Source organism: Thermomyces lanuginosus (genome assembly GCF_041956635.1).
Source record: "Thermomyces lanuginosus strain ATCC 200065 unplaced genomic scaffold VTN49scaffold_24, whole genome shotgun sequence".
NCBI classification, from domain to species: Eukaryota; Fungi; Ascomycota; class Eurotiomycetes; order Eurotiales; family Trichocomaceae; genus Thermomyces; species Thermomyces lanuginosus.
In genome coordinates this window covers 296,309-308,426 of record NW_027192358.1, presented here as the reverse complement: position 1 = coordinate 308,426, position 12,118 = coordinate 296,309, and the positions used below count along the sequence as shown (strand labels likewise).

At 55.0% G+C, this 12,118-nt stretch overlaps 5 protein-coding genes across 5 annotated transcripts; 3 read left to right on the top strand and 2 right to left on the bottom strand.

Moving 5' to 3' along the window:
• Positions 1-635: 635 nt before the first annotated feature.
• On the top strand, positions 636-2,664 carry VTN49DRAFT_2037 (uncharacterized protein; the record flags this gene model as incomplete). Its single annotated transcript, XM_069409718.1, has 3 exons — positions 636-1,384; positions 1,436-2,132; positions 2,194-2,664. 3 exons carry the CDS (start codon positions 636-638, stop codon positions 2,662-2,664), a joined length of 1,917 nt encoding a protein of 638 aa, XP_069269794.1.
• Positions 2,665-3,236: 572 nt separating this feature from the next.
• VTN49DRAFT_2036 (uncharacterized protein) lies at positions 3,237-4,502 on the bottom strand (the record flags this gene model as incomplete). The annotated part of the gene is made up of 1 exon (XM_069409717.1): positions 3,237-4,502. One exon carries the CDS (start codon positions 4,500-4,502, stop codon positions 3,237-3,239), a length of 1,266 nt encoding a protein of 421 aa, XP_069269793.1.
• Positions 4,503-5,099: 597 nt separating this feature from the next.
• VTN49DRAFT_2035 (uncharacterized protein) lies at positions 5,100-5,483 on the top strand (the record flags this gene model as incomplete). Its single annotated transcript, XM_069409716.1, has 1 exon — positions 5,100-5,483. One exon carries the CDS (start codon positions 5,100-5,102, stop codon positions 5,481-5,483), a length of 384 nt encoding a protein of 127 aa, XP_069269792.1.
• A 2,160-nt stretch (positions 5,484-7,643) lies between these two features.
• Positions 7,644-8,060, top strand: VTN49DRAFT_2034 (uncharacterized protein; the record flags this gene model as incomplete). Its single annotated transcript, XM_069409715.1, has 2 exons — positions 7,644-7,698; positions 7,780-8,060. 2 exons carry the CDS (start codon positions 7,644-7,646, stop codon positions 8,058-8,060), a joined length of 336 nt encoding a protein of 111 aa, XP_069269791.1.
• Positions 8,061-8,067: 7 nt separating this feature from the next.
• VTN49DRAFT_2033 (uncharacterized protein) lies at positions 8,068-11,584 on the bottom strand (the record flags this gene model as incomplete). The annotated part of the gene is made up of 5 exons (XM_069409714.1): positions 8,068-8,270; positions 8,332-10,758; positions 10,823-11,096; positions 11,168-11,348; positions 11,433-11,584. The coding sequence occupies 5 exons, from the start codon at positions 11,582-11,584 to the stop codon at positions 8,068-8,070; spliced, it is 3,237 nt and encodes a 1,078-aa protein (XP_069269790.1).
• Positions 11,585-12,118: the final 534 nt, after the last annotated feature.

Sequence of the window (12,118 nt, the reverse complement as noted above, 5' to 3'; positions counted from 1 at the left end):
GCACAGCATGATCTTAGCAATACTGTACTTGTTTTGCAATGAACAATGCTCTACTCCACTCGAGTGGCACCAAGGCAGTGTACTCCGTTTCCTGTGCAGGCATAATGCATTCTGCGGGTCAACATCATGCATCCCGAGTTCCCGACACACGTCAACAATCACCATCATGTTCTTCAATCGCTGAGATGCAATATTTAGTACAGAGCGGTCTCGAGCCGTGGCTGCGTGCCAAGGCATGGAGGACATAGCCAAAGCTCATAAATCTAGTTGCGGCCATTGGTAGATTGTGCTCTCAAACCCCGGAGTTATAATAACAGGACATTATCGTGCATTGGACCTGTATCCGTGAGCTGAAGCCACTAAAAAGACCAGTGCCATGACGCTGTGTCAGGAAGCCATCGTTGGCATTGTGCGGGGCCCCTGCCAGCGGATTGGCAGAATGCCAAATCAACTGAAACGATTGCGGCGGATCGAGCACATTTCCCGGCTCTGAAAAAGCTGCTAGGGTCGTGGAGGTGTTGACCTGGACATGCAACGATAGGCGATTAGATAAGCCACTTATCAATTATCGTAGACCGCCTTCCTTGTATGGATTAGTGAGACACGCTCCACAGACAAGAGCCGATAATCTCTGCATGGGACGAAACAAGATTTCGACCTGCGAACGCGCGTCCATAATGCCTCCGTACCAATTCCGAGGCGCGGACAAGGGCCGCAACGATGACAAGCGGCCGCGTCCCGAACACAAGTTCACGTTTCGGTTCCGTCCGACGTCGGAGCGGCCGCTGCTGGCGCAGGAGCGCGAGAAAACGCCAGAGTTCCTCGGCAGTGCCGAGGATGCCGCGCCGAAGTTTGCTCACCTCGACGAGCTGGAGCTAACCGATACTGATGAGGCGGACATGGACGTTTCGGACTCGGAAAATGGCAGCGGCGAAGACGGCGACGAGTCACGTCCGCGCAAAAAGCAGAAGTCTGCCACACCGGCCGCTTCGGAGCCTCCCAAGTGGTCGAATCCGGATCCGTACACTGTGCTTCCACCACCTGACGAGTCGCGAACCAAGCGGCCAGATTTTGTCAAGTTGATTCGAAAGGCGCGACTGGCGACCGCAAAGACCACCAAAACAGATGAGGTCACAACAAATGAGGACTTTATCTCCCTGGATTTCAATGAGGAGGACTATCAGCCACCAGAGAATGCGCCGACAGGTCCGAAGGCGAACCGGAAGCGAACACACGATGACGAATTGAAGGGCTTCTCCATCCGAACCGGCAGATCCACCGGACACATCAATGGAGAAATTGTCAGTCAGTGGAGGGCTGGGCCAGAAGACGATCCGGCTCCCTGGCTCAAGCTGATGGAGCCGACATTGCATGTTGGAACGAGGTAAGTGTTCCTTTTCCGTGAATAATGGTGGACCGGGTTCTGATTTGGTAGGCTACATAATGAGATTCTTGCGTTTTACAACTGGGTCAAACCGCGCCCGTATGAAGAGATTCTCCGCAGGGACCTCATTCGGCGGCTGCAGTCAGTCATTGACGGCCGCTACTATGGCGCCGAACTGCATGCGTTCGGCTCGTTTGCATCTGGCCTGTATCTTCCAATGGCAGATATGGATCTCGTCTTGATGTCTTCGACGTTCATCCGAACAGGGAGGAAGGTGTTTCTGGATCGCAAGGGACAGATTTACGCCTTTGCTGCGTTCATCAGGTCATCCGGGTTTGCCGTGCCAAACTCAGTCGAGACGATTGCCCACGCCAAGGTTCCAATTCTGAAATTTGTCGACCGACTGACCGGGCTGCGGATCGATCTGTCGTTTGACAACGACAGCGGAGTGATCGCAAACAGGACGTTTCAGAAATGGAAGAAGGAGTATCCAGTCATGCCGATCATTGTCGCCGTGATCAAGCAATTTCTACTGCTCCGAGGCCTGAATGAGGTTGTCCATGGCGGACTGGGCGGATACTCCATCATTTGTCTGGTTGTCAGCCTGCTGCAGCACATGCCACAGAGAGAAGACAGGTCTGGGACGAATCTGGGTAGTATCCTGATGGATTTTTTCGACTTTTACGGGAACAAGTTTGACTATTCGTCGGTGGGGATCCGGATGAACCCTCCGGGATTTTTCAACAAGGTGGGCACACCCAACCTCGTTACCACTTGTCTCCGCGCAAAGAAACCCTAATTTCAAACAGTTGGTTTCTGGGAACAGCGACCGAAAGCGCCTTGCGATCGAGGACCCCAACAACCCAAGCAACGACATCTCCGGGGGCTCGAAGGAAGTATCTCTTATCTTTGAGTGCTTCTCCGCGGCGTACGAGGCGCTAAAGGAGCGGGCCGTATCGCTTGCCAAGTCGTCTGTACCACCAACAGACAGGGACGCGCATTTCCTCTCGGCCATCATCCCGGGCTGCTACGACGCATACATACAGCAGCGGGCGCACCTGCGCGCGCTTTTCGAGCAGGAGCCCCAGTTCGAGCAGCACCGGCGACTACTCAACGGCGCACAGCTATTCAACGACGATCCCGCGCCTGCCCTCGCGCCTTCTCTCGGTCCCGCAAGTAGCCCGCCTCCGGCACAGGTCAACGGGAGCAACAACAACGACAAAAGGCCCAAGAAAAACCCGAAAAGCGTGAAAAAGCGGGCGAAAACGGGCAGGAAATAAGACTATCGCAAGGTAACCGTTTAGCTCACTCGAACGCATCCTCGGCGCAGGTCCGGTCCCGGTTTGTTGTATTTTATCTGATACCCCCTCCCTTTATTCTTTCCTTTTCCGGCGGCGTTATGAGATCGCAGTGGGTGTTTTGGTGTTGATGACTATGATGATGTATCCTATTTTTCTATTACTTTTTCTTCTCTTTCTTTCCTCTGCAAAGAAGGGGAGGGAAAGCCTACTTAACCGAGACAGAATAACAGTGACAACGATCATACTTCAAAGAATCTCTTTCTTATTGCCATCCTTTTTGGCGAGGCATACTACTAACAACAGGTTTTACTCGGAACAACGGCCCCAAGGCCGATTGGAGAAACGGGCATTGTACTTCTTCTCTGAAGTTCCGCGATTTACGCCCGTTTCTCCCCCTTTTTTCTTTTCTTCCTCCTCCTTTTCTCATCAAGGAGTCGCTATATGCGATTTCTTGGAGAGGAATGAGCAGGGTTCTCTATGTTCTTCTATCACGGAAGGAGATCATAACTCATATGTACAGGCATTCAAAAGAAACATGGGGAATATACAGGTCATGATACAACATTGTTGGAGGGAATTTCCTGAACTGACACAACGTGATTACCGTTGACTTTTTTCGCCTGAGGAGCTGTCGTTTCATTCTCCTCGAGCTCCCGCAGATGCTCTGGGGGTAGAGTATTTGTGAACCCCGGCGGCGGACTCGGCCAGGCATAGTCGATCCATTCGGGAGAGAGCTCTGCGCGGGCGGACTCGGCGAGAGTGCGGAAGTGTGCCGCGCGGGGAGTTTCCTTCGCGGGCTCCTGCTCCGCGGCGGAGAGGTGATCGTCAAGGACCTCATGGAAGACGCGGAGACACTCGCGGAGTTCGGAGAGATTGCTGACGCCGAGGACGTTGACACCGAGGCGGTGTTGTTGGCCACCTCCGGTCGTGTTGGTGTCGAAGACGCCCACTGCCGCCCCGTCGCGAAGCCATCTGGACAGCGCGTATCGAATGGCGACCACTTCGAGCCTGTTGCTGCCGTCTTCCTCGCGGCCGCGGTGGAGGAGCGTCTCCGCGGCTCGGCGAACCGCCGCTCGTAGGCCGTCCGGCGCTGGGTGCCAATCGCCATGGCCGCCAACGGGCGGGCCCTGGCAGCGGAGCAGGCCCATGCCGAGCGGGGACGCATTAGGGACTACGCTCACGCCGGCGTTCACCAGGCGTTGCAGGACGGCGGGGTCCGGCAGCCGTGCATTTTGCACCGTGCAATGCGCATACGACATGACGGCGTCGAGAGGCTCACCGGTCTCGCGGAACACACGCTCTGCCAGCTCGCACAGTACGTCGACAGGGTATCCAGAGATGCCTACGAAACGGACGATTCCGTCATTGTCGCGGAGCCGTCGCAGCTCCTTCACGGCCTCTACTACTTCCTGCGGCGACACAAACTCCACGTCGTGACAGTACACCACATCAAGGTACTCAGTGCGCAGTCGCCGGAGGCTGCGCCGCACCGATCTCCGAATCCATGCCGGCGAGTAATCGAAACTATCGAGGCCGATGCGTCCGGCTTTGGTCAACAGTCGATAAGACTCCCGGGGAAACTCGGCGCGGATCTCGGGCGTGGCCAGCGCATCGCCTAACAGCGTCTCCGATGGGCCGTAGTAAGGCGACGTGTCGAAAGCGCGGATGCCGCTGCGGAGCGCTTCGTGGATGAGCGCCGTTGTCGGCAGTGCATAGGGGTCCGGGTTGTATTGCGCGTTGAAGGTGGCCGTGCCGAGGATCACCGGGGGAAGGGTTTCCGCCAGCGGTGGACGGGGTTGTGGAAAGGCGATTGGCATTGTGTCGGGCGGGCTGAAAACTGTATGATTATCTTGCCTGTGCTCATCGTTGGATCCGTCTTCCGGCGAGATTTTCTTCCTTCACTTCCCGGTGGGCCCAATGATCACATCATCGCGATTAAGCTTTGCTTATCTAATGAGAAAGGGCCTTCGGTCCGTTCCGAGAACAAATCACAGTGGCAAGTTGTTATTGCCTCAGGCATCCGCAGACCCCTGCGGGGCAGATGAGGGGTAACTCCAACCCCATTTGGTTTTGAGCGTTGACTTAACCTTTTGTCGTTATTCGATGCTTTATGCAGCGGTGTTATGATGGAACAGATTCGAAAGGACGCAAGTCTGACCGGCCATGATTGCATCGTCCAGCTCAACTTGGATAGAACCATTCCGATGTCAGCGATAGAGCAGTGGCTCATTGAGTAACGATTCCATGGTGGTACATTTGTTTTGAGCCACAATTGTCAGTATGAACAGCACGTCGTCATTTACTGCGGCAGTTGGAGTGTGCTGACGAGGCTGTGTTCTGCAATCCACCTGTATCTACAAAGATTAGATGCCGGAAGAGAGTCTGAAGTGTGATGTCCATCTCATCCTCTGAGCATGGGAAATAGCAAACAGAGGAATATCGCTTGGGTGATCCTAATCGATCAGTTAATAAGGCAGTCAATCAAGCTTGGACTGTTGCCATTGCGGAAATGCGATGCTGATATGCAAAGCATTGACGTAAATGTGAAGGTGAAGCCGAGCAAGGTTGTCGACGCTCAGAAGTATCTGGATGGTTTCACCCAGCTACTCCAGTTCAACGACAAACCGTTGATACAATGCCTCTGCTTCTTCGTACTGTCCTTGACATCCAAGGACGTGACGTATGTTGTTGACGCTGGCAAGGGTGTCTGGATGGTCGAGGCCGAGCAGCTTCTCTTGCCCTTTAAGCGCCCGTCGATGCAATTCTTCTGCCTGTTTGTACAGTTTTTGATTTGCTAGAACGACTCCCAAGCTGCTGGCGCTCTTGAGTGTAGCGGGATGATCATCGCCTAGCACGGATTTTTGTCCTTCCAGCGCTCGTTGATACAATACCTCTGCCTCTTTGTACCTTCCTTGTCTTCCTGGGACGTTACCCAGGTTGAAGGCGCTGTCGAGAGTGTCTAGATCACTGCTCCCGAACACTTCCTCTCGCTTTCTAGGACGCGTCGATGCAATTCCTCTGCCCTCTCATACTCTCCTTGACGTCCAATGACGGTAGCCAACCTGCTGAGGCTATCGAGGGTGTCTGGGTGGTCAGGTCCCAGCACTCTCTCTCCCCTCCTGTGGCCGCTGATACATAGCTTCTGCGCTTTTGTACTGTCCTTGACCTTGAAGCGCATTGCCAAGGTTGTTGGCACTGGCAAGGGTGTCGGGATGGTCGGGCCCTAACATCTGCTCTCGTCCTTCCAGTTCCCGTCGATGCATCGTTTCTGCTTCGCGATACCGACCTAGAAGATCGAAAGCGCGGCCGACTAAAAAGAAGATCGGCCATCACACCATCTACCGTCGTCTGATACTGGAGGGCCTGCCGAGCGTGTGGGAGGTAGTCTATCCATTCTCCAATGTTCTCATGCAGAGGGAGTGGAAAAGCCTCTCCGATGTGTCGTATCACGGTTGCTGTCCACTTCTCAATCTCCCCTTGTTGGTCCAACCAATTCAACATCGCCAGTCAAACCAGACGGTGGATATCATACATATTCTCCTCTCTTCCACTAATGAACGCGTATGCTCTCAGCATCCCAATCGCATCGTCCCACGCTATTGTTCTGGCATCTCCAGGAAGCAGAGACTGTGGAATAACCCTCTCACTCAGGAAGCACATGAGCTTCAAATAATCGGCTGCTCGAGAATCATGCCTTGCAATCTGTTGAAACGAAATGAGCCACGTTGTTGCGATAGGATTCTGTGACTCCCTATATCAACGGATGTCTTCAAAATCCCGGCTCAGAAGCTCGACCAAATTCTGGTCACTTGACCTTCATCCTCCAAAATCGATTGAAGTACGCAGACGCAGAAACAATGTTTCGACGGGTAGTCGAGGGACGAGAGAAGGTCCTGGGGCGCAATCATCCGGACACTGTTACCGGCGCCGATAACCTGGCCATCGTCCTCCGTCATCAAGGGAAGTTCGCAGAGGGCAGACGCAATTGTTTCGACGACTAGATGAGGGATGACAGAGAGTGCTGAGGCGCAATCATCCAGATAGTCGTTCCCGTCTCACTCACCGTCATGCTATTCGTCCAAGCCAGAAACCGTACGAAGAGTGAGTAGGTATGCATCGACAAGCGCGTGGAAAACGAGAGATGGTGGTCGGAGCCGGTAACTCAAACACCCTCGCCAGCGCCAATGCCGTAGGCGTTGCCCTTGAACGAAAAGGGCAGCACAAAAGGGACGAGATGATGACGACGGGCACAAGAGGGACTAGAGAAAGTGCCAGGAACCCGACCATTCAGTTACCTTCGTCATCGTTATCTGTCTGAGCTACGCCCTGGGGAGCCATGGGCAGAACAAACAGGTAGAGGCGATACATCGACGAGAAGTGGATGAACGGAAGAAGGTGCTCGGTTTTTGGCCATCAAGAGATCCTTACAGTTACGGGCGTGATTACGAATTTCGCAGTCGCTCCGAGACGACATGGACAGCAGAAACATGCGAAGATTATATATTGACGGACTCTGAGGAGGAATCGGAAGGTTCTGGGAAGCAACCATTCAGAGACACTCGCCAGCTTTCAGCCGAGAACCTTGACCGTAAAGGTGAACATTAAGAGGAAGAAGATCGTCCTTCGGACTGCCGAGAGTAAATTAGAGAAGGCTCTGGACCGATTCATACGGGCACATCCATCAGAGTTGAGACCCGTGATGAACTTCTCGGGAGACCTGGAAAGTTCAAGGAGGGCGAAGCAATTCGCCTGGGAAACATAAATCGACCGTCATCAAAGAATGCGAAAGGGTAAGGACAAATCATTGGATACACACTCGTGGCATCGTTCAAGCTTCATTCCCTCTGGTCGAGAGCATTGATGTTGGTAGACGACTACGTACTGGCGAGAAATAAGTGGCCAGTATTAGAGATTCCTGTGGGATTCATTGTATCAAATGGACAGCAAGCTTTTAATTCATGTTAGCTTATCGCTATGCCATCCCTTCCATCACACCCCAGTCTCGACCTCTGCGTAAATAGTACAGTTCCAGGTTGAACACACCGACTGTTGTTCATCATCGTAAACTCCCCTTTACCCCACCACAACAGTAAGGCATCAGCAACAAGCATTCCATACGATACTGCGTCGTGAGCTCAAATGTGCAGCAAAAACAGTGGGGCAATGCCGCCATCAGGATTGGCTCGTATCTCATCCAAACGGCCATGGGGACAAGGCCGAGACTCGCAACATTGATGCCGGCCCAAGGCTACCCTGTTGCATCGACGGAGAAACCGTCAGCTCGGGGGAATGGGGCCGGCGAATCGACCCCGCCGCTGACGGCGCCATGGCCAATAAATAGCGGGTTGGATTATTTTCATAGACCGATCTCATAACTTGGGTTCATTTGGATTCTTCTTTGTTGTCCGATCCGTGCTGACCGGAGCCCGCGGACGGTGATGGCTGAGAGTTTGCCGGAGGTGCTTGCGGCGGTGGGCCGTAATTATTGCCGGGTCCCCGAGGCTGGTGCGGAGCATAATGTTGCGGCTGATGGGGGCTAGATGAGAAGTGAGGCTGCTGTGGATAGCCACCCCGTCCAGGAGGGACTGAAACCATTCGAGTCAGCATCGAGCGGTATGGGGAGAGGGAGTTAAGAAAGAAACAAACCTTGGCCCTGCTGCGGTCCGTACATCGGCTGTCCCGGCTGTCCGGGATTCATGAACATCATCGGCGGTTGACCCGGCTGAGATCCCTGATGCATCATCATCGGCGCACCTCGGCCGGGGCTTGGGTATCCACTGTGTGGCTGCGGAGGGGGTGCTCCATGCTGCGGGAACGCATGCCCAGGGGTCGGTGAGTACATCGGCATCTGGGGATTGTACGGTGCAGCCATGGCTTGCGGGACCCCAATGTAGGGCCCGCTGGACGGTTGCTGGACCATCATCGGGGCGCCCATGCCATTCGGAGGGCTCACATACTGAGGTCCACCAGGATACGGACGCATGTGACCTGGACCGGGCCCGCCTTGGTTGACGTAGAACTGCGGGACGGGTTGGCCATAGGCGAGCTGTGCGTGCGGCGGCATCGGAGACGGATAAGCCATATGGCTCTGCTGAAGTCGAGGCGACGAGAACATCTGCGAGGTGGATGCGGACATTTGCATCCGGTGGTGATGGTCATCGAAGTGAGCCGCAGGTTGCTGCTGCGGCTGAAGATGATGTGGTCCATGCGCAGGTCCTGTACTCGGAAGGGTCTGACCGCCTTGTGCCATATGATAGGGAAGAGGGGGTTGATGGGGCGGGAGATTCGGATGCGACGGCGGCCGACTGTGTGGAGAGATGGACAGCGGAGGAGTCCGGAACATGTCAGCATACGAGACGTTCTGTCCTTCCTGCCCGAGGTCCCAGGTCGGCCCAGTGCGGTACGACGGAGGGATACCCCGGTTGAAACTGTAGTCTTTGTCCTTTTGCTCCTCGGCTTCCTTCTTCAAACGGTCGAGCGGGCTGAAAAGGTCATTAACAGAGGGTCGCTCAGAAGCCGGCACGGGCTTCTTGTTTCCAAAGAAGGCTGAGGGAGTCGCCGTGCGAGACACCGATCGACCTCGAGAGCTGAGTTGGGGGCTGGCACCGACCAGGCCCATGCCAGGGGTAAACGAGTTTGCGGTGGGGTTCGGCTTGAACTCCGTGGCCTTGACGTTAAGCTTTGTAGACGAGGTCGAAGTTGGAGTGTGCGTTTTGTTCGGGCTGGGGACGGCAGACTGGTCGTTCGTCGGGGCGGGCATGGGCGGAACGCGAACGTCTTGCAGCGGTAATGGCGGGGGAATAGCTCCCATGTTAACCTTCTGTTGGCGGAGGTTGTCTGCTAGACGATGACTCAGTGTGCCCACACGATTCTGATGGAAGGGCTGATTAGGACGTGGGCCAGGGATATACGGCTGACGTCCACGAGCGAAGGTCGATCGATCGGTAGAGACCGACGACGGCGCCATGGTCGTCGTGGCTGAACCAGTTGTCCCCCGTGTTGTCGCAGGTTTCTGATCAGCGGACGGCGGCTGCGATTGCGCGGGGCTTTGGGACTGAGCCGGAGCTGTCTGTTTAGCTTGAGCCTGAGCCTTCTGGGCTTGCGCTTGAGCGGCAGCCTTGGCGGCTGCTCTCTCTTCTGCCTGCCGCTGCGCACGCTCAATGATCTGTTCCTGTTTCGTAGGATCCTTGGCCAGGATGGGAACCAAGTCCTTGGGCACGGGGGTTGCCAGCTTGAAGTTTTGGGAGAATTTCATCAACTCGTTGAGCTTGACGGTGCGATCATGAGAGGCCTGATTACGACGGCGTTCTTGCACCCTCTGCTTCTCGCTGTTGGCAAATTGGCGGAATTGATCCAAAACTTCTGTTTCCACATTCGAAGTTGCATTCTGCTTGGGAATCCCGACCTTACTGGGAGCCACCGTGGCCGGAGCGACCTGTTGCGTTGTGGCCGGGGGCTTTGTCTTCTCTTGAGCCTCTGACTTAGGCTGAGTGGTATCCTTGGGCTCTGTTTTTGTTGCTTCCGGCTTTGTCACTTGTGCAGATATGATGGCCGGGTCATCCGGGGGCCGACTCGTCGTTGTTGTCGTCGCAGCCGCCGCCGCCGCCTGCTGCGCTCGACGCGCGGGTGGTAGGTACTTGTCCGGCCGGCCGGAGGGGAGAGGAGGGAAAGCAGCCTGGTCACGGCGGACCCCGCTGTACTTCTCTTCCTCGTCATGGCCGTCACCTTCGGGGACTTGCCCGCGTTCTTCCTTCAGATGCGGGTTGTCGGTCTGGGCACTTTCGATCTCCCGAGCAATGCGGGCGGCCTCCGCTCGCTTCTTCTCGAAATCCGGGTCGTTGGTGGACGGCAGCTTGGTGGTGTAATTTTCCAGCACGGTCTCATGGTCGGTGACCTTGATACCGAATAACTTTTCGTTCTCTTTGAATTGATCCCAACCTTGTGTACTTGTGTTCTCCAGCGACAGGTTAATACCTTCTTCCTCCTTGTCTGGTACCCAGCGTTGTAGTGGTCGTTCTCGAACTGCCATGCCGCCCGCAATATCGGCGTCTGTCCGGAAACCAGTCGAAGTGCCTATGTAAGAGTCAGTCTTGCTTCATATAAAGGGCTTGAGCAAGCCTGATGTGGAGCTTCAGACCGTTGGTATCCTTGCCGGTCATGCCGGCAGTGGACACGTCCGCCACGGCAATATCGGCGATTTCCTTCAAGTCAAATATCATGCTATGGTCCGGAGGAGATCCCAAAAAGGGGCTCGCGGTGTCACTCAGTCCATTCGAGCGAGTCTCTGCCTGGGGCGAGATCCGCTGGACCATCTTAAGCGTGACGGTTGTGTCAGTGGGCTCCAGCGTGGAGGAGGAGAAGATGCCGCTGAACTGTTCACCATGTCTGGTTGTGACAATGGCTGTTGCGCCCTAGACAACAATCAGCTTCGCCGCGAAACGGCGATTGGCTCCCCCTTCTACCCCCCGACGGAGCCACTTACAATGAACGATGTCATCAAGAAGACAAGACGGTCGTGAGCGTGATGACTAGGGGTATTTGATTCCCCAGCCATTTGTTTCGGGCCGGTCGAGGGGGCGCCTCCGTTCTGTTCAGAGTGTGGCGTGGGTTTCTGGGTGATGGGATTTGTACCTTGTGTCCACGCCTTCTGGGAATTGGCGCGCCTAGATTCAGCAAGAGTCAGAATTCGCGATCAACGAATTGGCCAACATCGTAAGGATTGATTGACAAATCTGAAGACAACATACCTTTGGCCTGCATCGACGGGGCTCCCTGATTGTCGTCGCACGTTATCCGAGCCCTTCACATTGGGTCGCAAGGGTTGGCGGGTGTTCTGAGACGCGTACAACGTATTGCCCGGGGCACCGTTGGTGGAGGCAGATTTGATGGTTGACGCCATGGACAAGCGAGGATCTGGGGAAGCTTCTGGACGTGGGGGACCAGGAATCTTGTGTTCAGTCCACGCCGCACAGTCAGAACTAGCGAAATAAAGACACTGATATCGCGGGAAAGTTTCGTTTTCTTTTGTAGACGCTTAAATTGACAACAAACCGCCCAGAGCTAGACTGGGAGATTGAAGGAAGGGGTGCGGAAAAATGACCTCCTCAGTTCGTCTGCGCAAAACCGAAGGGAAAATTGAGATCGGAGGATGAAGGAGGCACGATGCCACACGAGAGAAAGAACGAGGAGTAGGAGGAGTAGGTGAAGGATAGGTCTGGGGGAGCTCAAGCGTAGGCAATGCGAGGCTGAGAGGCGGGAGATTAGACTCTGGACGTGAGAGCGGGTGGAGACGGGGAAGCAGCGGCCAAGCTTCGGGGAATCGAGACGGGCCGGGCAGATGAGATGAGAGGACGGCAGAGGGATGTGAATGGTGAGAGTGATGAGGAATGTGATGGAGCGAGGATTGATCTTCTGGATCTGAGATCCCTCTCTT